The 25,192-nt window shown below is 40.1% G+C and overlaps 1 protein-coding gene across 3 annotated transcripts in view; it reads right to left on the reverse strand.

The window, feature by feature from the left end:
• Positions 1 to 2,690: 2,690 nt before the first annotated feature.
• The window catches only part of gbe1a (glucan (1,4-alpha-), branching enzyme 1a), a 114,453-nt gene continuing 91,951 nt past the window's right edge, over positions 2,691 to 25,192 (reverse strand). The window contains exons 15-16 of one of the 3 annotated variants that reach the window (XM_079600672.1): positions 18,294 to 18,411; positions 2,697 to 4,365 (exon numbers count right to left, since the gene is read on the reverse strand). In XM_079600672.1, coding sequence (XP_079456798.1) covers positions 4,303 to 4,365; positions 18,294 to 18,411 — 181 coding nt within the window. In that variant the 3' untranslated portion in view covers positions 2,697 to 4,302. Of the gene's footprint in view, positions 4,366 to 16,905; positions 18,090 to 18,293; positions 18,412 to 25,192 lie in introns of those variants that run through there. The other 2 variants (XM_079600673.1, XM_079600674.1) reach the window with 2 other exon arrangements.

Here is a 25,192-nt window from a genome sequence, read left to right on the forward strand (position 1 = left end):
CCTCTTGATGGAAATAACATCACAACATTAATTTCCATCAAGAGGTGCATCATTTTTTGGTCAAGATCTTATATCACAGGAATAATGATCCAATCATAGACTCCTAAGAATTTGCCTATTTAAATCCAAGCCACAAGTTTTTTTTTTTTTTTTTGGCTGGGCAGTCAGACCTCACCATCAGTGTTATTTCCCCTATTGTGATGTATTTTTTGTGGTTCACTCTAGGGGGCGCTGTTTACTTATTGTCTTTTTCATAACGCACTCCATTTGTGAAATTCACGCTCAAATTATATGCCATATATGCCAGACAGTATACAGTAATACTCACAAAATATTACATCAACCAGTTAGGCACAGTACTCAGAACTAGAAATATTGTGTGGTTTTACCTCCAGGAACATTTTCGTAGATAATTACAGCAATAAATCTGTCTGAGACACCTGTTCTTTGAGGAGGGGGTCTTCAGCACGTCAGCGAGAGAACAAAGAATCCGCTAAAACACGCTTTGAGTCAGCCGGTGATCATGAGCTAAGAGACAATGGGACTGGAACAATTTTTTCTTGTGTAGACAGTAAATCGATGTTTGGGATAGTAAACTCAAAAAACATCTGTAGAGGCTTTTAAAGACACAACTAAGATGACCAGATTTCTGAAATATAATCTGGGGAAAGTTTTCTAGTCCAGTGTTCAAAACCAGTATCACTGAAATCTCACTTATCACACAGATAGCACACATATGTCGGCATGATGTCTGTTAAAGAGCGCTTCATCTGGAAAGCATCTGGAAAGCTGATAACTTGAAACAGAACAAACCCCGCACTTCTTCCGTTGCGCGGGGTGGGGCCCATGCGGCCACAAACGATTGCTTGCCCCATGGTCCGGAGCCATCCGACCTCGGACTTTGGCCAGTTTGTTGCCCGCAGAGAGCAGGTCTCATTTTCCTAGCCCCCGTCTAAGGTGGTCGCGGTGTTTGCTTGCTTGGTAAACAGGTTAAAAGCTTCATCCTCTTGTTTCCTGACGGTGGTTTCTCTCAAGTTCTCAAGAGCTGGTCCAAACAGACCTTTAATTGGGTCATCCGCTGCGTCCATCACCTCCGCTTTCCGAGCGTCGCCTAATCCTGACAAGTTTAGTCATAGCACTCTCTCACCAGACACGGGCAGGCCCATCACTCGGCCACAGCCCTGAACCGCAGAGCGGAGAATTAAATTGTTCACCACACATATTTCATCCCAGAGCGCTGGGTTCGGCACTCCTGTGTCTAGCTGTCGCCTCATCTCCTCCAAAATCTCTGCCTGGTACGCTGACAGTAAAGTCACTGGGTTCAGCAAGCACACTTACTGCGCCTCATATTTATACATCTTCTGATAGACAGAGATAGTCATACGTTCCATCTTGCTCGGCAGCAAAATCTGGAAGGAGGCAGAAATAGAGCGCTGATTCGTATGGAGATGATAGTTCACTGAAGACTCTACCACTTGTCCGACCCCAGCTCTTCCATCCCTTGAATCTCCTGCTTAGAATATCCCTTGGCCGGGAGATTGCTCTTAAAGGGGCTACAGCAATGACGTGACATCTCTTTCATGCAAGCAGGTACGGCGGGCAGGAGTTGTCTCGCTGTGGGTTGAGCAGGCAGCAGCGTTTTTCCGCCATAAAAGGTCCCTCTCTGCTCCTCCTGCATCTTGTGCTGTGGGCCTAGGCCCAGTTTCTGCCTGACAGGCTGAGTCAGTCCTGCTAGGGGGTCTAGACTGTTGGACAGGCAAGGGAGAGTTGTCTTCCTCTTCATCCATGTCTTCATTGAGAAGGTGAGAGTTGGCATCGCCCTCTGTGTACTCGTCACCTGGTCCTTCCTCCTCCTCCTCCTGTGCGAGAAGGCCTTCAAACAAAAGCATATGCAGGGATTCGGCTTCCATCATATCCGCCCATTTTGTAGTAACTTGCGTTTGATGGTCAGTATAGATTTCGAGGCAGGTCTAGACAGACATGGGTCTTGTTGGTTAGCCACATCCACTCTCAGACCTCTCTCCAAAATTTTCACCAACATTGACGCACAGTGGACGCATGTTTGTGAGTCTGCAAGCAACATTTGAGCGTGTTTTGGGCCCATACACACAATGCACGAGATGGTTGCTCCACATGACGATGGACATGGTCGGGATGCAATCATATAAAACGATCATGTCTCTTCAGAAAATTTGGACTTAACATCTCAATTCATATGGATTAGTTTTACGATCTCTTAATTAACTTTTTGAAGCGTCAAAGTGGTAGTTGCATAGTTGTCTATGGATGGACAGAATGCTCTCAGATTCCATTAAAAAGAGCTTAATTTGTGTTCTGAAGATGAACAAAAGTTTTACAGGTCTGGAACAACATGAGTAACATTTCATTTTTGAAACGGCAACAGCATGTTATTAAGTATCACTTTAAAATTGCTTGCTTCATTTACACGGAACCATGAATATGCATATTAGTCCCCGCCTCCACTCAATCACACCAGCTCGGACTCCCTGATCCACTGCGGTCAACTTTAGTGTACGATGGCAAGTGGAAATACTGGTTTAATTCAGTCATATATGTTAGAACCAGAAACTGATTCAGATGTGAAAGAGTGAATGACTCACTCATAAAGGCAGTTACTTGTGTCATTCCACACTGTTTTTGCAAGGATTTTTAGCGTTACAATGAAAGATGGCTGGTGCACACAAAAAATTTACTTTATTTTTTAAGGAAAAGCTGAACAGATATTATAACAGAAAATGAAACCTAATAAACATTTCACAGCATACAACATAACTACCACAAAACTTAAGGCCCATTCACACCAACTATTAAGATTTGCGTCCACATCAGCGCACAATACCGTTAGTGTGTGCTTGTCTGCCGCTTTAAATACTCGAGCTCGTTACAGCAGGGTGGATTTTGATTGGCTGTCAATGTTTTTATCGTTCATCAGCTGGATAAAATCGTTCTGAAAGTGATTCCAACGGCATTGTTTCTATGTGCCGTTATAGCTGTGGTGTAAATTATGCTATTCTTTAATATTTTTAGAACTATATCGTTATCTTTATAGTTATTTTCCTTAGTGTGAACAGGCCTTTAGTGTATATGCACGCACACAGTTGTTTTTTAATGTTTATTTGACCACTCTGGCTGCTGTTTGTGGAAGCAATAAACTCCAATATAAGGACAAGAAGGTCTTAAATATTGATATACTGTCTTATTAGTGTTTAAACGCTTGGGCTGAGAGCTTTGGCAAAATTAAAGTGCTGCAAGAGATTAAACTGAAGCAATTTAATTAAATGCATTAAGGGAAAAAATGTTAATTAGAGTAATTAGGTGGGAAGTTTGTCTCCTGTTGTGTCAGAACAGCTGCTGAGACCTCACACTCAAGGGATCGGTTACAAGGGAGTTCTTCCCTGGAGAGGACACTAGATTTCTGCGAGGCTCAGGAGATTAATATTCGCTACCACATCCGACTGGCCCATGATGTCACCTGGTGCTGTAACACTTTTTAATGGCCCACTAAATCAGAATCGTGGATTGGAGGCATTTAAGGCTAAGTGAAGACAGGATAAGGTTATGGGGAGAAAGAGGAAAAGCAGGATAAATAGAGACATGGAGAGAGAGAGAGAGAGAGCAAAATGACCTTGCTGATGTCATAACACAAGCAATATCCAATCAGAATGCCTCTAGAATGAATGTTCACAACAGCACATTAAAATCTCTTTGTGCTTTTGTAATGCGCCACAAACCTCTAAAACCAATCCTGCTCCTGAAGGGCTACTGTCCAGCTCCAACCCTAAATAAACACATCAAGGTCAAGGTCTTACTAGACATAAAACTTACAAGCATGGTGTCTAGAGGAAAGTTGGAGCTCAACTCTGCAGGACAGTGAAACTCTAGAACCGAGTTTAGACACCCCTACTCAAAAAAAATGAATCTGAAGGTTATTGTAATTTTACAGTTATCTTCAGTTTCAGTAAATAAATAAAAAATTAAAACATTATGTAGGCCAGATTAAATGAAAATTCTGTCACCATTTGGTCACCCTTATATTGTTCCAAATCCAACTAATAATTATTCTGTGGAACAAAAATGACATAATGTCCATGAAATGTAATTAAAGTGGATGGGGATCAGAAACTGTTTTTGTACTCCACGGAACAAAAGAAAGTCCTACAGAAACTATATCTTTAAATGAGGGGGGGATAATAACAGTGTTTGCTAGTGAATATATGCAGATGGGTTGCACAGGATTCTGGGATATGATGCAAGATCCAGCTCCATTCACTTGCACACTCCTCAATGTCTGAAATCAATGTCCTCATTTGCCAGAATCAAAGCAGTTCTGCAAGGAATGTAGATCTAGAAAGAAAAAGAAAAAAATATTTATATACACAAACAAATATCAGCACACATCAACTACCTTCCAATGTGGTTAATTGTGACAAGATGTTTTCGGTTTATTTATTGCTGACTGACTGTGATCAGATCATCTGAGATGTTACAAGGTGGAAATGGGTTCTTAAGGTTTCAGGTCGTATATGAAACATAGTCTAGATTAAGTCCAAGAATAAACAAATCCACAAGTCTTAAAGTGTTGAGGATACTGGCTGCTCAATTCGCACGGCTATATACCTGCCGAGCTGAAAAAAAAAGAAAGGCAAAACAATATTTCTCCAGGGAGAAAAGCTTGAAAGCAAGTTATTGCGCTGTTAAAAGGAGCTCTAATCTGCTGTGTAAAAACAATTCTTTATGTAACCTGGGAGCACCTTGCAATACAGTTTTTATTAGTGAAATCACTGTTCTTTGACCTCACTTCATATAGCAGGACACGAGAGTACAGGTCTGGGATCAGTCCAGCGGGATATGAGAAGTGATTGGGTTCGGGCGTCGACATACCGACAAGAACGACTTGTTTCTCTCAGAGGAAAAAAGGAATATATAAAGCAGAAAATATATCTAGCGAAAGTTCTCATGAATAAAACATTGTGTGTAGGGAGAGGAAACAGAGTCATTGATGTAGGTCAGGTTCTGGTTGATTTCCACAGGGAGCAGACATGAGGTTTATTAACTGGGCCTGCACTCACCTGCTGGAACTGGACCTGAGCTCCCAGCGTGAGCGCCAAGAAGACGCTGCCGCGACTACAAACAGAAAATCACTGTTTTAACACCAGAAGCTTCACTATGTTCCTACTGAAGCCTTCGGAAATGAGTCTGTGTGTGGTCTCGCAAGAGTGACTTGTGTGTTGGGAGAGTTTGCAGTGGGTTTTATCGTTAAAGGAATAATAAGATTGAGCTTTTTGAGCATCATTGACTGGTTTTTAACCATTACAGGCCACGAGACCTCAGCCTGGTATACCTTTCTCTATGTAATAACATTTTTAAATTTATTTAATAAAACCTCTGACTATAAAAAAAGTATAAATATAATTAATAATTAAATAATAAAAGTATAGGATCAACCAATAATGAATAAATAAATATGAACTTTAACAAATAATATAAATTAAAATTAAAAGTAATAAATAATTCAGAGATAAAACAATTCATATTAAATAAAACAATTTGGTTCAACCAAGAGCAATAAAAATCAATAATAATCCAATAAAAGTTCACTTCAACAAAATGCATGTTATCATAGGTCAAATTTAACTTCAGTGACTCATGAATCAATAGCTACTGCTGTGTCTTTTTCATAATGAAATCTGAAGCAAATCTCATAAGACAGAGAGGGACAATTTTAGATGCCTCTTAATATAACCCATAGCAGCAGGCTTGTACAGTAATATAGATCTTGGGTTTTCAACTCCTGGAAGTCCATTATGACGCTGCAGGGGGTCCGGGAAGAATTTTTCACAAAATTTATATCTGAATGAGCACAGTAATTAATAATGTAGTAATGTTAGATATTGATCTAAATGAATGTTTTACTAAAGCAGGGGTCTTCAGCCTTGATGGATGGAGATGGAGCCAGGGCCAGGGACCCCCTATTGAGGAGTGTTGAGTTTTAATCTCAGAACGCAGCCCTGCACATGTGCAGTTCTCCACTTGACCACTAGATGTCACTGCTGCAGTTTAGAAACAGGAAACAATATTTCAAAGGAATGGAAGCTGCAGGTAGCCTGAGCTGTCGTTCTGACGAACACCAAAATCCTACATACAGAATTTTGAATAAGGTGTACTATAATGTGATGGGAAAAAAAACAATCACTATTTAATGTAATATGCAAGACAATCTGACTAAGAAGTCTCTGTGTGATTGTGTGAAGGAGAATGAGTAAAAAAAACAATATACAGTAATTTTGTTTATATTAGGAGTGGATGTTAGCAGAACGCCTACATTTATACAGACACTGCATCCAGATCTACTCCAAGAGGAGAACTGAACTAAGACTCACCCTTTAGAAAGCTTTAGGCATAAGTAAAATCTCACTTTCCGGCCTGAGTCACGGACAGACCAGCAGGGTTTCCTGCCTTTGAATGAATATTTTTGTCAGAGCACCATCTGAGTTACACCGGCGTTAATATCTTGCTCAATTAAAATGCCTGCTGCGATTAGCCGGATCTCTTAAAAGGTACTTTGAGCCAAAACAGTATTAACAGGCTCATTGATTCCTGGCATAACCATCTTTCAGTCGGCTCATCAGCACCGGTAATCACGCAACTCAAGCCATTACAAACTACATGGCCGCCAGTGACCCCTGACCAGCCAGCTAATCCATCACTGACATTTAAAACAAAAATGCTATCTTCAGGTACAGCAGTCCAGGAGGAAGCAGGGCAAGAAAGGGAACCTCATGTGTCTCCAGCAACATGAAGACGAAGAGAAATCTAAGCTGCAGGCACCATGACTGTAGCCTGGCTCCGCCCTCCTACGTGCTTCCGCTCAATTTTCATTTTCCTTCAGAACTACGTCTGGGATTGTGGTGTATAGGTTTTCTCCAGGCAATTTTTAACCGGTCCAATCAGCGAACAGAGGGAGTGGCTGAGAACGATGACGTTGAGGTCGTGCGCTAGTTTGAGTCGTCATACGTCACGACCAAACGTTAGCGATTGGTTATGGCAGATCCAGAGTGGCTCTGGGCAGATCCAATAGTTTTAAACTTCAACAGAAGACCCGCCTTCAAGGAAGTTAACGCTTGTCAATGGAGAGAGGCCAGACTCTATGTACAAATGAAATGTACGAGAGTCTGGTAGAACCAGGCTACCATGACTGCTCATTCTGGTGTATTCTGTTGTCCTTAAAAGCTCACCCAAAAATTACAATTCTGTCATTACTACTCACCCTCATGTCATTCCAAACCTGCACGACTGTGGAAAACTACAAGGAAACTTTTAGAATTGCTACAAGGAGGACACAAAAGCATCATAAAAGTGGTCCATACATAACCATATTCCAAGTTATTTTGAAAGATTTCCTTGGCGTTCGTAAGAGATGTAGCAATGTCTGAACCGGTCATTTTGAGTCAGTTTTTTATTTTTTTTTATGAATCTGTTTTTTAAATTCTCAGAACTGGTGTGAATGATATCAAACTGGCGAAGGATTTGTTTATGGATCAGACTGATTTTTATTCACTTTCTAAAGCATTTCTTAAATACTAGATCAATGTATGTTTTATTTAAATCTTTGTTTGTGCCTGAGGCTAGAATACAGAGCGAGCCAACGTTAACATTAAAAATGTAATAGCAGTGATGTGATTTATTAAAGTATCTATCTATCTATCTATCTATCTATCTATCTATCTATCTATCTATCTATCTATCTATCTATCTATCTATCTATCTATCTATCTATCTATCTATCTATCTATCTATCTAATACAAGTTTAATATATATTTTAGCAGCAGTGTTTTAATTAGCATGCTAATTGCATGCTGTTAGACAATTAGTACAGAGAACCACTCTCAGGTAAAAGTCCAACCTTAAAAAAAAAAAAGAGGTGTCGTGTGCTGTTCTGTACTCACCAGGCTTTACTTTTCAGCTAACATCACCTCTTTTTTTTTTTTTAAGGTTGGACTTTTACCTGAGACTTTTACCGTTAACATACTCTTTTCCAAGTAGTATGTCTGAATACATAGTGTTTGAAAACAGTAGGCGAAAAGTCCCTGGATGACCTATTATTTCCAGCAAGATTCTGAAGTGGATACTTTCCTATCCCATGAGGCCACAGGAGGGGATTTATGAATGGAGGTGAAGTGATGCAGCTAACGCTGGTAGGTCACATGATTTGTGACCAACATGGTGGACCAACATCCAACATGGTGGATGTAGTAAGTCCGGATTACATTCATACTACACACATTCATACTATATAGAATGTACTTTTTTAATAGATGAGAAGTAAGTTCAAATTAAAATGTAGTACCTACTCAGACAGTACACATTTTCAGATGAACAAACAATGTGACTAAGCTATCTTTTTAGCAGGGATAACAGACAGAACGATACTAATAGCGAGGAAAATAAGAACAAGCATTGAGAGGTGTAAGACATTTCAGGTATTAGTTTTTGGTCGAAGCCACCTCTGTGAGAACGAGACTATGCAGATGTAGCAGCAGGATCTTTGGGCTCAGTAGGGATAGGATGAAATCCCTGCCACTTGCTGCAAGTGCCTCAACTGGTTTACCGTGTAACATGCAGTCTCGACTTCACATAAATTAGTGCTTCAAACAAGTCTGTGCTTAATGGTAATTGAAAGGGGACAAGAGTTGTGGGTGTTTTAATGTTCCTTTCTTTAATCTTCAGTTTAGATTCATGTTTAAAAGATGGTGCTCACATTTAGCCATTATACCATCAAACCTCATTTGCAATCTACTTATAATTTTATTTTTTCATATTTTGATGAAAATCCCCTCTTCAGCTGATAACTAACTTTAGTGGTGTTTGGTAAGGCAAGCTTGACTGTTAGATACAAGTTATGTTCTAGTAGACTGTTTATCATGCTAATGGTTAAGCTACTGTTATGACAATGGTAACTATTAGAGCTTTTCCACTGCATGGTACGGCTCACTTTTGACTCTTTTCCACTGCATGGTATGGCTCACTTAAATAGTACCACCTTGGTTGAGGTTCTAAGCGAGCTGTACCAATACTAAACTGTGACGTGTAAGCACTGCAGATCACTGATTGGTCAGAGAGAATCATCACTACCAGCATCATTGGATTTGCGACGAAACACCAAACCCGAACAAACTTTGTCTTGCAGTGAAAAACATCCACATGCCAAGAATCAAAAACACCATGCCATCGATATGCTCCATTGCTCCTGTGTTGTGCATTTGTTTGTGTTGCATTTATGACGATGTTACGGCAGTAGTGGCGGTACAACTATAACGATCAGTCTATAATCCCACCCACTTTGAAGCGGTACTAAACTCCAGTGGAAAAGCTAATCGAGCCGAGCTGTACCATGCAGTGGACAAGCAAGCACCATATTTTCTAAAGGGTAGCCTAATATTACTCATGGTAGGGGTTAGTCAACTTTTTCCTCATACAAACATTTAGTTTAAACAGCAAACACTAGTATTAAACAGGATCAATTTGTCCTTTACTGGTAAGTGTTTCAGACAGGAATGAGGTATAAGGTGTGCTATAACATTTTTACATATTTTTTTTTTTAATGTCTGGTGGACTACTTTGAGCACCCGAGCAACCACACAGGCAACAACCTAACACTAAGACAGCAAGTTTTGAGCTGTGAGGTATGCTAAGGGTTCTAGCAACATCCTAGAAACCATTTAGAACAACATAGTAACACCCTATCAACTAGGGCTGTCAATCTTCCTCTATAATACTATTCGAATTTCATTCCTTATTTTATTTAATATTCGAATAATATTCGAATATTAAATGCTCAAATTCATCCTATTATTAATATTTGCGACATTACACAGGCTTATGAATCATCAATGCCACTATAGCATTTGGTTGTTGTTACACGTTCTGTCCACTAGAGGGACAGCTAACATTACAATAAACATTTAGAAACGGGTGATCGCGTTTTTTTATTAACAATAAAACAGCGGAAAAAAATGAATGACTTTAATTTGGCAACTTTAATGGACATTTTTCCACTGATCAGTTGTCTGCTGTTGTGTCAGAGTTTCACAACTCTGTCAGTGATTGTTGTGTGGCTAGGAACCGTGTACTATTGGCTCAAGCTCGTGAATAATTCTTTAAATCCAGACCCCTGCGTGATGTTGATTGGTCTCATATCTTTACAGATAAACCGTGTCAGTTTGTCTGTAATCGCCTTTTGGCAGACAGCTGGTAAGCCCCGTGATGAAGAGAGAGGCAGAAAAGAAGTAATTCTTGCCTGTTTTAGCAGCGGTTCCTTGGACAGATCGCCTAGCTTGTCAGGGTGTAGCGCTGTCAGATGTGCCCTAATGGTGCGTTCACACCGGACGCGAATAGCGCGTCAGGCGCGAGTGATTTCAATGTTAAGTCAATGCAAAGACGCGTTGCGCTCTTGACGCGCGAATGGACAGTGGTCAAGCGTATAACTAGACGCGGCAGGCTAGAATTTGACGCGCTATTCGCGTCCGGTGTGAACGCACAGTAAGGTTGCAAGTTGAGGAGTGATATTTCATTCAGATTTAGCGTATTCTGCAAATTGCCACTTCTTTATTTGTGATTTTCCCATTTATGATTTGAAATCCAAACACCTTCCACACATCGCTTCTCAAATTGTCAGGAGTGGTGATCTCCGTTTCCGTGGAGACATTCCTCGCCGCCATTATTGACAGTATTGTTATGACGATGCAGCGTGGATAACGCGCACAATTGTGTTACGATTAAAAAATGTATTGTTTATCAGACGAAACAAAAGCATTTCATTTTCACATGCGTGTGTAAGCCAAGTTGGCGAGAAAGGCAAGATTGCATATTATATATAAAAAAAAGTAATATTCGAATAGTAACTTCAGCATTCGAATAGTATTGATTTTTTAAATATTCGAATTATATTCGAATTTCGGAATTCGTTCAAACAGCCCTACTATCAACCAGGGTTCCCTTTTGAGGGATTGATAACACACTTTGGGGAATGCCCCCAGCATAGCGCGTCTTAAGCATGAATGAAACTATTCCAATCCTGATTGGCATTTCGTCATGACGTAACATGTGACTTCATACACGGGGGCATTCCCCAAAGTGTCGTATCGACGCGGTGTCTTGTTCCCTTCTCAGGGAACAAGGGTTACAGTCGTAACTCGAGACGTTTGGTACATACACCCCTAAAACGCTAACTTGTTTTTAAGATGCAGGGCTGCATGTTTAAAGGTCCCTATACTTCTTTTAATTACGGCAGTGCCTTACTTACCCCACAATGCTTCGGGGTAGCCTGCAGTGACCTACGTTGAGTGTGTGCAAATATGAACTTGCTCTTAATGCAAAACAGGAACTACAGAGACTCTTGCAGTAAGAAAAACTTTTTCAAAACGTGCTCTAGCAAAGTCGAGGAACAAAGCTGTCAAATGACTACAAACCATCAGGCATTCCCTTCACGTTCAATGCTCGCATCACCCACAGTGAACGTTTGTGGCTTGCAGTGCCTCTCTTTTAAAAGGTGAGCAATGCCTTTGGGTAGATTATATATTTAAACACTCTGATCAACATTTTATAAGGGTATAAATCAGACAGAATGGGGAGGTCTGTTTTTCCCCTTGAGTATCCCAGTCTCCTCCAAGAATCCTGAGCAGTTTTTTCTCTTTCTCTTCACCTTGTTCTGCTCAACGCTCGATATATATCTTACCCCTGAGTCGGTCCTCCTGCTAATGAAGGCCATTTCCTCATGTGGAATGAGAGGTTACTAAGTCACCTGACCCATAAAACAGTGATGATCTGTAGAGCGAAGTCCAATAGCAAGGTGTCCTTCCAAAGGCTGTCACTCACTCAACCTGGTCACTGGGACCCAATGAATGTGGGTCAGAGGGAAGGTTACAAATTAGTATAAAAACTCCCACTGTTTTCCCCTCCCTCCATCGCAGCCCCCTTCCTTATTATCCGTACAGTGTGGCTGAAGTGACGTGGAGGATTCATATTGCTTGAGATAGAGAGTGAAATGAAAGGGAGCTTTTCGTTCCTTTGATCACTTCACTCTTCTGTATCTTTCCTCTGTTCTTTTCTTCAGGAATCGTCAGAAGAGCTGCATGGCCCATCATGAGCTGCAAGGATCTCATCAAGAAAACATCTAAGGCCTGTAATTATTCAATCCTGCTCATTAAGAAATCTTCTATTGCCCATTCTTTAGAGAGAGAGAGAGAGAAGGAAAGAGGAACAATTGTTAAGAGCGCCCTGTGCTCTTCCAAACTCATGCAAAGTGACAAAAAGTTAGGAAGGAAACTGTTAAACTCTATTTTCTTTGCTCTGCAAACACACAATGGCAAAAAAGATGGAAATAAAATGGTTAATAATGAAGCGATTATTTTCAATTAGTCTCAGATGCCACGTCCAAAGTGGTCCAAATCTTTTGCCAATGGTATAAAATTGTTGAAAGATATTCTGAATTTTGTTTGAGTTACAAACTAGACATCCACACGCTATATTAGCTGTATAAAACAATATATTATTCTTTGTTTGTTTTTTTGGGGGGTAATACAGTACTTTTTTATTCTGAATAGGTATAAATTCTGATCACAATTAATTTGTCTCACACAGTGATTAACTGAGAAACTTAAAAATGGCACTTTATGAAAAAAAGGTTGCTGACCCCTGCAATAGAGGGTTAAATCTGAAACCAAGAATAAGGAAATATGTACAATGTGAGTGGAAGGCTAGCAAAATGGCTGATTCAGCACTGAATGTGACCTAAAATTGTGAGCAACTGCTTTGAAATGAAACAAGCTCACCTGCTATCAAGGCCAAATTGGAGGGGAGCAAAAATCTTTTTTCTGATCTGTCAAATTGGAGCTCTTTGGAACAAGCGCTGCTGTGTATAAAGTAGTACTTGTTGTCCTAAAATGAAAACTACGAGGGATAAAGCGAGTAATTCATGCAGAACGTCTGTGGAAGAGCTGTTAAGGGTAACGGGTGATGCTTCCAACAAGCAGGCCTGATCGAAACCAGCATGATGTTTATTTATGTCGGAGTGCTGAGGGTACCATGTGAAAGCTGCAATATCGGACAAACACCTTAGCCATCCAGCACAGCTCATCCTTTTAAACTGCAATAGCTGTGAGGATAGAAGTGCAAACGTTAGCTCGTTTCTGAGAAAAGGAATAGGGAATAAGTGAGATAGCAACAGAACAAGAGAGGTGAGGCAGAGAGAAAGGGGAAAACGGTGATTGAGATGATGGGTCCCGTTAAAGTGAAATGGCGAGAAAAGACAAACTTTAAACTGACTTTGAAGCAACAGTCCTTTAAATAAATCATGTTGTGAGTCTCACAAAATGGATGCTGCATCCGGCACCTGCGTCTCGTTTTAATAATTCATTTCATGTCACAATCAGACATTCCTCTAAAGCGTGTGCGAGAGGGAAGGAGGGTGTTTATCTTTTTTATCCGGTCTTTAAAAACCAAACATTAAATGACAGAGAGAAAAAGACTAATGCTTGCCAGATTTGCATAGGACAGATAGCTTGCACTCACAATGAACCGAAAGAAACACTGATGAGTTTGGATTCTGTATTTTAAAGTAATAAAAAAGGAATTAAGCTCGGCAGGTACATATTAAATTTCATTGGTTTAAAAAATTCCAAGGTTTCTTAGCAACAGAAATTTATCACAAGTATAAAGGTCATTCTCTATAGAGGAGACAAGGGCCAATTGTAACACTAAAATTATTTTAAAAGCTGACAAATAAGATAGACAGATGACATTTATTCTGCACACGCTCAGTAGAGTTCTCTCTGTCTGCCTGAAAAAAATAATTGTGATTATTCCACTTTGTGAGAAATTTTACAAAAACCTGATTTGAAAAATATATTTAGTTTCTGCTGCCAGATAAACCTGTATCTGTTTTATCTCGGCTCTTTGGTCATGGGCAACTAAACTTTCGTTAACATTCTGTTTGTTAACATTATTTAATGCATTAACTAGTTACAGTATATTTTATACAGCATTAATTAACTTTTGTTAATGTAAAGAAACATGCTCATGTTAATGTTGTAACGGTCTCATTCTGTTTTGGTTTCGTTTTCATTCTGTTCCCTGTTCTGCTTATTAGCGGTTTCTGATTGGATTAGGTTCACCTTTTAAATAAATGAATGAAAGCAAGGAAGGAAGGAAGGAAGGAAGGAAGGAAGGAAGGAAGGAAGGAAGGAAGGAATGAATGAATGATTTAATGTAATATTCTAATTTTCAGAGATTTTGAATTTGGGGTTTTCATAAGCTGTAAACCATAATCATCAAAATTATAACTTTTGCACGATATTCAAATTTTAGTATAGACGAATCCGGCGAAACTACCGGAAGTAAGTGGGCGCCATAACTGAGCTGTTGCTGGGTAGCGTTGCGCCATTGCCTCCTATTGGTTTAGTTGCAACTTGCGTCCACTGGAATAAACAGCCCGCGATTGTTTATGTTTGTGTGGTAATGTTATATAGGTTTGATTCCTGTATTCTCCTGAGTGTTTCCAAGTAAAGTCTTTGTCATTGAATTTCCTGCGTCGTGCAACGTACCTGCTCTTCAGTTGCTCTGTTTAGACTAGAGCAAGAGCAGCTAAACTTCAAGGACCACACAAGTACATTTTTAGACCTGCCGTACCTTACCAACTTCCCCGACCGCTGGCTGTTTTTTTTTTCTCCATCAGCCTGAATGAACGCCTCGACCTGGACCATGGTTGGTCCTCGGGGGAACTTTTGTGGAGTGGGTGCTGGTGAACAATGGATCATCTGCGCTGCTGAAGACGACGCCACCGCTACACACCCTACTCTGGACCCAGAACCCAGCCATCCGCCTCAAACACACTGCATGGAGCAAACACCAGAGCCCACTGCAGAAAGATAGCCCAAGCCTGCTGCAATGCAAGAGCCAGAGATAAAGATGGAGCCCACCATAGCCTCGGAGCTCGAGCCTAAGGAAGAGTCTGACCAGGTGAGTAAGCCGGCAAAACCATGCATTCCAGTGGGCGTGCTTGTGGAGTTGAGTGCATGGAGTGGAGCCATGCCTACACTCCGCTGAAGGAGAGCTGCAGTTGGCCTCTGCAGGATACGATAAGGAATTGGAAAAGGATATCTCCTTGTCTCCTGTGTCTCCGCTGGTCCTGCCCAGCTCCAAGTCTCCTGTGTCTCCGCTGGTCCCGCCCAGCTCAAAGTCTCCCGTTTCTCCAGAGATCCTGCCCAGCCTCCCTCTCCCAACTCCTCTTCCAATGACAGCAAGTTCCTCTGCCCCGTCTCCGCTGTTTCCCCTAAGTTTCTTGTCTCCTCCTCGGACTCCACTCTGCTGTGTGGATCGGCTTCGGATCTTCCAGTCTCCAGCTCCACCTTGTCAAGAGGATCCCCAGGCTCCGCCTCCAGCCGACGAGCCCGTCACTCCACCTCGGCTCATCAACCAGTTAGCCCTACCTTGGTTTCATCCCTCCACCCCTTCGGCTCTGCCTTCCCGCCTTTTTTATACCAAACAATGGCAGGTACATTTGTAGCAGTTTGAAAGTTATGAATGAAAATGTAAAACATCTGCAGTTTACAATTGCTCATGGTTTCTCCTACATTGAATGATGAACCTTGTTTTATTCATTCATATTCATTCATTCATCCTCTGCCAAGTTTTATCAGGATCTAATATGGCTAAGAAAGTGTGATTACTAGGAAAATGTTTGTTTCACCATCCTCCTATTCATCAATCGTTTTTATTCATCTGTATACCCTTAATAAGCAGCCTAGCCGGTCGACTATGAAAAGGAAGGCGAGGCAGACCGTAAAGAATAAATAAGAGGAAGACGTTGAGAAACTAATAGGCCGAGTTTCCTTTCTATAGCAGAGAAAACAAATGATACATTTATCAGTCTATAAATAAGGGGCAGCCAAAGATCAATAGCAATATGAAACCAAGGGGGTGTGTTTATGGACCTGCCTCAAGAGAGAGGGAGAGAGAAGGAAAGCTAAACAGAAAGCTTATACCATGAACAGAAAGTTACCCAGGCTTTCACAGGCTAACTGATTGGAGATGGCTCTTTCAACTGTTCGTTACAGGCCTACCTTATTCCCTGGCCCCAGCGCTCCATCAGAAAACAGCCTGGGGAAATGACTGAATGGGCAGTTACTGGCAGTGGAGAAAAGGGAGAGAAAGAGGGAAAGATAGAGACAGATTGAGAACTCTGAAAATAAATCAGGTATGGGGAACATTTTGAAGTTCAGCCTAAAACCTCCCCCAGGGTTCATCTCCATCTCCAGAGTTGTGTTTGGAGTCATCTGCTGTATCCAGGCAAGCACTGCACACTCAAATGGCTCCATACAAAACTTTGGATCATTAAAGCAGCAAATAGTTTGTATAATGGAAATACAATGCACATGTCATATTTTTACACTGTATGAACAACATTTCTACTACTAAATTACGACCATAAAAAAAACATAGTGCATAAGGAAACCTCACAATGCATAAAGATATATTGGAATGCACAAAGAAACTTTACAATATAAACAAACTTTTACCTTTGAACCTTCAAACTGCACTAAAAACATGTATATACTGAATGTGACAAAGCAACCATTGCAAATCCATTTGTATTTTTATGTCAAAATTAGTGTGGGTGCTTGCAGAACATTAGAAATAGAACAGGGCATCAGTTTGTTGTGTCTCCTTGCGCCGCATCCAATGTAGACCGAATCACTAATTATAAATGGGTTGTGTTTGCTTTTGTTGCATCGCATAGCTCACGTCTGGTATAGTAATGGTTACACTGCACAATAAACTTTTAGAGCTCTGCAAATAAACTTTACACTGCAGTACACTGCAAGTACTAAAAAAACACAAAGAACATTCACACTGCACAAAGACACTATACACTGGATGCTGAACCTTTACACTGGATGGATACAAAATATTACACAGCATGACATTCAGTTACTCTGCACAAAGATCTCAAACTCTCCAAAACAACCGTAACATAGCAATAATTACATTTACATAACATGAAGAACGTTCACACTCCATACAGAGCCTATATGCCTCAAACCAGAATCCGTTTGGGCCGCTCTGCAAAAACTCTTCAGCTGATTTATGGGAAGGGCAGCAGTGCTCACCTTCAGAGTTCAGACTATATAAAGTGGATTGTCATAAAATTCAACTAGCTGTAATGAGGCCGAAATGAGATCATGATTTATTCAATATCTTGCTCTTACCTTAAAGCTGTATTTTTCAATAAATGCCATACTCTCTGAAGATTACCATTGCATAATGAAATACTAGTGTGCTCACCTCTTTAGAAGCACTGCTGTTTTGAGCTAGTTCAGGTAAAGTATTTTTATACAGGTAACTGTAGCATTTCTCTAGGGTCTGAACCAAGGTTCTGTTTATACCACACAGCTAGTGTGCTTTAATTCAGAGCTATGTACACAAGAGACAACAAGGATCCATTTTTTAAACGGCAAGTATATAAAAAAACAAGACATTTATGGCTCATTGCTCATTCCAGCACATGAGGAGGAGATAAAATGGAAACTTTAAAAGCCAAAATCTTTCACAGACTGGCTCAGATGAGCCAGTGTTCATATATAAAAAAATAAAATAAAAAAAAATAAAAACTGTTTATGAGATCAGTTCATGAGAACAGTGTATTAAGTTGATAAACGTCTTCATAACAGGGTAGGTCAGAATTTAAGGTAGCAATCAATCTTGCTGACCATTTCAAATGCATGGATGTTTAATTCATATAACTTCATTTCTACATCTGCCTCTATTTGCTTTGGGATTTTGTGGCTTTAGAGGATAAATGCATTGATCAACAACTGCACATTGAATTATTTGTCTAGTATATCTTTGCTTTGAGTTATGGGTTTAGGAGCATGGACACATTTGTTTGCAGTTTGTTTTGTGGTTTAACTAGACTGTGGTCTGAGACAACAAATTCCAGTGTCAGATCGACACCCACTATAACAAACAAAATGAAGACTCCTTCTTGACCAATGGAGATGCAGAATCATTCCTGTCGCAAGTAATTTCACAAAGTGGAAGGGACAAAATCGAAATCGACAATGGAAAAATATAGTGACGGAAATAGGGTGAATTGAGTTCATTGTTAAAGTGCAAACTTGAAGTCATGGACCTGTCCAGATTGTTACTCACTACATTACCCAACATTTTTGTTAAAGGTTTAAGAGTTTAAAGGTGTAGTTGAGATGAAACTCACCAGAAATGATTGGGCTCTGCCATTGAAAGGCATGGGCTCTGTGAAGAACTCCGTGTCCCGCACAAGCCTCCCGTGACCTCCATATTGCAGCTCGTCCGAGTTCAATTTGATCTTATATCTGATACGAAACATGATCAAGGAACTGTAAGGAGACGCTCTTTGGTCTTGCGCTTACCGCATTTATCTCTCACTTATTCTTTCCCTCTCTCTCGTCAAGAGTAGCTCAGGGACAGATGGTTGGTCGGATAATGATAAACGCATGAGATGTGATGGATGGCTGTTCTGTTGAGTAACAGCTCAAGAAGAGAGGGAAGCCACCAGACAAATGACACACAAGACATGGATCTCTATCTACATCTCTGAGGTGAGACACATGCACATTTGCTGTCGTGAGAGACCTCTAATCAATGAGACAATGCATAGAGAAAACAGAAGAATACACTGCATATAATTATACAATTATATGTGGACACTAAAGACTGAAGTAATGGCTGCTAAAAAAGTCAGCTTTGCCATCAAATGATTTTTTTTAAATATATATATTCAAATAGAAAACAGCTATTTTAAACTGTATAATTTTTCACAACATTACTTTTTGTATTTTTGTAAACATTAAAGTATTTTTTATATCAATCATAAGATACAATAATCTGCCATATATGCGTGTATAAAAAAAAAAAAAAAAAGCAACTTACTTTGCATATTTGTTACATTTATGACAATTGAATGCTACACAAATGATACCAGAAGTATATTGGAAGTGGAATGCAGCAATTTTGATGATAAATACCAGCTAGGTTTTTATTTGTGACCTTGTAATCCTGTTACGTGTAATTGAATCGTCAGTGTCCCAATGTTTAGTGGATCAAGGACCCTGCTAGTGCCTGAATTCATGTATACCACATACTGATTCATGTCAGAGGGAATTGGCAGGGAGAGTTGAAGCGATGATTGTCAGTAAGTATACTTTATGTGTCACAAGGACATTTATAATTATAATGGCTAATCCATCTGAGTCTTTAGTCAAGAGTTTGTGTCTAAGGAACATATCTCACCCTTCTCTTCCTGTGGAGAACCTCAGGCAATCCTCTACGCCCCCCCAATAGCTAACGCAATCATTAGCTACAACATAATTTACCCCCTACTGGAGCCGTGTTAGTGTGTGTGTGTGTGTGTTCACACTCAGACCAGTGAACAGGCTCCACACGGTGAAGAGAGAAGCCGGGGACACCACTCACTCTAAACTATTGCATTTTGGGAAGAGAAAATCGAATTAAAATACTACAGGTTAGTGCATTCTTATTATCAAACATCCCAGATGTAAATCACATAAAGTGCAGTTAAGACACAGCATCGTGCAAATGAATGAACACTTTAGCTTGGTAAGCGTGAACTGTGAACTCTTATGGAGTGAACAAATTTTAGCTATGCGTGCTGAAAATGAATGCATAGATCTGAACAGAAAAGTCGTGAAGGGCAAAGTGGCAAAAATGAAATGCCTTTTCTTACATTAATGTTATATATTTTATGCGGGGTCTAACATTATAACAAAACAGAAAATATTTTATTTTTTGCATAATTCCTGCATATATTTTCAATGCCTGGAAGGGCAACTCATAAAACACATTTTTACAGCTTTTTGGATAACAGTATTGGCATACTGTGTAATTTTTCTTCTTCTTTTGGTCATAAGAAGCCCTGAAGGTCAGGGTCAAAATAAGTAAATAAACAAAGAAAATAAATAAAACAAAAATAATTGGCAGATGCTAAATGTATTAGCATGAATAAATGAATCTGAATCAGTCATTTGCTACTGAAAAATTATTTCTGACATTTGACCGCTGCTGAAGAGGTGAAACATCTACAACCAACGGAAAATAACTCCCGTTATGCAACAAAGAACGTTTTACGATGACTAAATTAATATGCCTTCACAGACTTACAATACATTAACCGCTTTTAAATCAGCGGTTCTCAACTGGTGAGTTTTATGGCGACGCTCGTAAAAGCTGCCAGCTGCTGGAGAGATTAGAGGAAGTCAAACACGTTTTTTAATTGTGAGCTGGATAAGAAGGGCAGGTGGCAAACTTATTCTAATTAAACCAGGCAATCTCTACTTCCAAAAATTATGGATCTGATCCAGACCTGACTTTCTCACTCCCAAGAGGTTAATTCCACTCCTTCAACAAACACACAAACAAAAACCTCACGGAGGAGGGGGGGGGGGGGGGGGGGGAAGCATCAGGTTCAGGAATTGGCAAAGCACATCATTTTGGAGAGAGATTATATCCGCCGACTTGCCGTGATAGTTTTAAAATCGGCAATAAAAACGCTACGGCTCAGTGTAAAATTGGGGATTTGAGAGGGATTGTGGTTGAATCTAGTAAACAGACCACAATGCCGTGTGCGCGAGCAGAACCTCACCCTCCCAAGGAACCCCGCTGCTTGATTTTCAGAGAATTTCTGCATCTTTGGGAAGGTTGGAGGGAAAGCAATCTCTTTGCGGTTTTGATTTCAGTCTTTTTTCCTGCATGCTGTCATGCATTTCCAACGCCTCTTTTCCTCTTTCCTATTTTCCCCGCGGTTGTTTGGAAAGGGGCTGCTTTCTCTTTGAGCTGCACCCCACCAGCTCCGAACGGAGGACGGTAGTTTCCACCAGGCTCCTCCACTGTCTACGGAAGGATTGAGCGACTCTTGGGGAATGAATCGGGGCTCCACACCACAGGAAGCACTCTGGGAATCAACACAGCCGTGGGCCATTCACCTAAACTCCTTGAACTGTAGAAAATCTAATATCCTAAATCTAAAATCTATACCCACATGACCTCTCACTCTCTCTCTTTATCTGTTTGAAAGTTTTCTCCACCTTGACCGACTCTCTTATTTCAAACACAGCTTATCATTTCTCTCTCTAGCCAATTCACCCTTTTTTAAAGCTTCTAAATGCATTTTTCCCCATACTTTAATTCTGCCCTTAAATCACTGTCCAGACTATAACACACCGCTCTAACAGACCTGGAAGCTCTTGTTTCATAAGATTCATGTTGACTTTCATCTCAGTGTAGATAAACTATTAAGTTACTTTCATTCTTTTTTTTAAATCAAAGACTACAGTATATGTTTAGAATGGTATACTAGTGCACTACACACAGTGTGCCGATTACTATTTGTTATACTTGTGAATGTGAATGATGTACATTTCAAACTACTGTATATTACAGAGCCCCTAAGGGGGCATGGTGATGGAAAAAAAATGAAATGGCCGGAAAATTTTTAAAAGGAATTTCAATGCTTTTGCATTCACTCACAAACTTTTGCGTACTCTTGCAAAAGTATTGTGTTCTCCAGAGAAACTGCATTTGCTTGGAAAACATTTGCATTCTCTAGTGAAAGTTTTGCATTGAGCATTGAGATGAATGTGTGTTTTTATTTCCATTTAGGGGCTCTGTATTACATTGATGTCACATGACCATTTAATATATATTTTTTGATAATTAAAATAAATTCATTATATTTAACTCATTGACCCACAATTTCAAAATTGCAACTCTTAAGCAATTTTTCACCAAATATGGGCAAAAAGCATATAACAACAGTACACACTCTAAAATGTCTCATAGCAACATGTTTGCCAGGAAAAATATTTATACTGTATATGTATTTATATTCATATATTTATTTGGATCACCCAGCATGCCAGAGTCACACAACATGGTGACTGCCCATACTGCCTAAAATCTTTCCAAATATTGTAAATAAGTATTCCACATAAGTATTTTACAGTTCTCAACATAATAAGGGATAGAAAATTCATTCCAGCAATATACATAAACTGCTCTGGAATTAAATTATCCAAAATTCAGCCTCATAGCTTGCTGGGAAAGTCTCTCCAGGAATTGAAAACCTGCTTGCATACTGAATTATAACGCTTTTCTATAACACTTTCCCCCCAATAAAATATGAATACATATCAATATTTTTTATAACTAATGACTTCCTGGAAAAAGACAATGCCAATGCTTGGGTCTCACAGCCAGGGTTAAATTTTGTGTAAATATATCTTAACTTTATAATAATGAGTCAAAAATTAGATGTAATAAGAGTAGCGTCCTGTGGTGGTGTGTGATTTCAAACACAGCCAGAAAATATGAATGAGCCCAAGGCACTAAAAAGATTACAGCATGTATTTGCCAAAGTAATTAATGCTATTGTTTCGCAGTGGTCATGCGTGTCCTACGAATATGTAACATTACATCTGTAGCCTTTTACCTCAACTTTGTGCATTAGTCTTCATGAATAATGCAGAGAAAAGTTTCCCAAGTGTGCACTAAGTCCTGCCATCCTGGATATACAGCTCTCTGAGTTGAAGATGGTCCTTTCTCTCAGCACCCCAATAGATCTAAAGATAACTTGCCCCCGGACACGTTTTAACTGCGGAACCCTTAAGTCAGCTGTAGACCTGACTGCACTCTCTACACTCTCTGTAGGGATAGAGTCTGGATGACTTATTTCCTTTTATGCTTCTCTGAGTGTGGTTGGACTTTGAAAATGCGACTTACTGTGCATGTAAACCCAATCGAAGAAAAACTGCAAAAAGTTATTATCCATGATATCAAAATAAAATAATAAGAAATATAAAATACGTATGTGACCCGTGAAGTCAAAATGCGTCGGAATGCGCACGGGCTAATTACGAGCTACAGGCAGTTTGCAGCATTCCAACTTTGAGAATATTCATAGCGAATTCTCGATGGCATGAGTCTGATCGAATGAAATGTGATTTTCAAAAGTTGATGTTGATGTCCGATGCATGTGCACAAAGACAGTGCGCGATATATATATACACAGAATTACAGTATTTCAAAATATCGGTCTTGGTGAGTATTCACGCAAACATGATCTGTTATGTCTTAAATTAATATTTGGTTAACCTTTGGAGAAAAACATTTGATGTGTAAAATTATATTAGATCCGTGCGGTACAGTCTACGGTCTCATTAATGTTAATCAAACAATTGTGGTATTATGGGGGGAAAATATATTCCTATAGATATTTGGATTTGAATTGGTGTGTGCCAAATTTGGTGTTATTACCTGGGATTTTAAGGTATGGTTGGGTGTTTTTGTTTTTTGGAACCTTTAACTTGATTTTTCTCAAAATTGACTTTATACATTTTAAACAAGTATAGCTCATTACTTTTTGTCTGATTCCCACAATTCATACATCATTGTGAAGATTTATAATAGAGAATGCGAAAATAGCAGTACATAATTTAGGAAAATTTGAAACTTTGCGACTCATTTTGCCAGCATGGGTCACATTTAAATAATAACTATCTTCATTCAATCTGTCTATATGGGAAAATCACCATCCGTATAAACCCTGTTTTAGTGACTGTCCCTACCAGTCCAGCAGAAAGCGTAGCTGTGATCACCTATCAAAAGCTGGCTTGAGCCAGCCACGTTCTTATTGACCCGTTCGATTGGCTGAATGTCCCCTCTGCACTTCATGGCCCTGGAGACCGGAAGGATCGATATTCTCCCACGAGGAAAAATGATTGATCGTCCTCCAAGACCTCGTCCCTGCCTTCCCCAAAACAAAACACTCCAGCAGAGAAGAAATCTGGCATAATGATCAGGTTTAAGCGATTAGTAACGGCTCCAGCCGATCAGCAGCACAGCTATGGGAACGAGGGACGACAGATATAAAGTAAAACTAGACCTCCATATCAGGTGTGTGTGTCACTGACTGTATTACGCATGAGATATAATGGGGATGTGACTCACAGCATATTAAAGACAGATCAAGCTGCTGTCCTGGTGGGATTCACACTTCAACATCTACAGTATCAGCGCTGAGAGTCAGAGGCACAGGACAGGCCGTCGAGAGAAAGAGAATGGTAAAAATCTACTGGCAGGTCAAAAAAAGCACAACGCCACTTGAATATCAATGCCATTTTAAACTCTACATTTAGGCTCATGGCTTCAGGGTTGGAACGGATTAAATGATTTTTTTTCTCACAAAGCCCACATGGACTCTGGTTAAAGGCGATGTTTTAATGAGAAGAATACACGAGCAAACACAAAACGATTAGGTGTTCGGGGAGGCGCACATGGGCCATATTTACCGTTCTTTCCGCCGGTCGTGCACTTCTAACACCCTCGTCTCTCATCTTCAAAGCCAGGCGGCTGGTGGCATGGAAAGAGGGCTCCCCCCTCATGTGCAAGACACAGAAAGGGCAGCGGCAGGGGCTGGAGGAAGCCTAAGTGGCCCTGGCTAAAGGGTGTCTTTATTCCCCGCCAAGCGGGCTCGCTGCCTGGGCCATGATTAAATAGAGGCCCTGGTGGGAGGCCTTCAGCTGGTGGAGCTCATCTCCGGCTGCTCCCCGCAGCCCTTGTTCTCTGAAGAGGAAACCAGGGGGTATGAGCGGAGCTGTTGGGTGGGTGAGGGCCTCTGCTCTGGGTTTGCTGTAATGAAGGGCTGCTCGCTCGAGTCTGGAACTGCTGGAGAGTGCATTAGTGAAACGGTTCAAACTAGCCATTCAGCACGTGTTCCTCTGTGCCTTGCAGAGGTGTTTATTACTTGACAGTGGGGACATTTATAATTGAGCTTGAAAGCGAGGGCAAGGTTGAGTTTGCAGAGATGACAAAGCCCCTGTACTGTAAAAAAAAAAAAAAAAAAAAACTTAAAACTTATTATTCAGTATTTTTGTTCTTAACCAGTACTTTTGTCTTCTATTTTTTTTTCTAATGTTTTTTTAAAGAATTCTCATACTCACCAAGGCTGCATTTTTTTGATAAAAACAGTAAAACCAGTAAACCTGTTCAACATTACGACAATTTAAAATAAAATTTTTCTATTTTAATATATTTTTAAATGTAATGTATTCCTGTGATGGC

The sequence above is a fragment of the Phoxinus phoxinus genome, assembly GCF_949152265.1.
Source record: "Phoxinus phoxinus genome assembly, chromosome: 23".
In the NCBI taxonomy this organism is placed as follows: domain Eukaryota; kingdom Metazoa; phylum Chordata; class Actinopteri; order Cypriniformes; family Leuciscidae; genus Phoxinus; species Phoxinus phoxinus.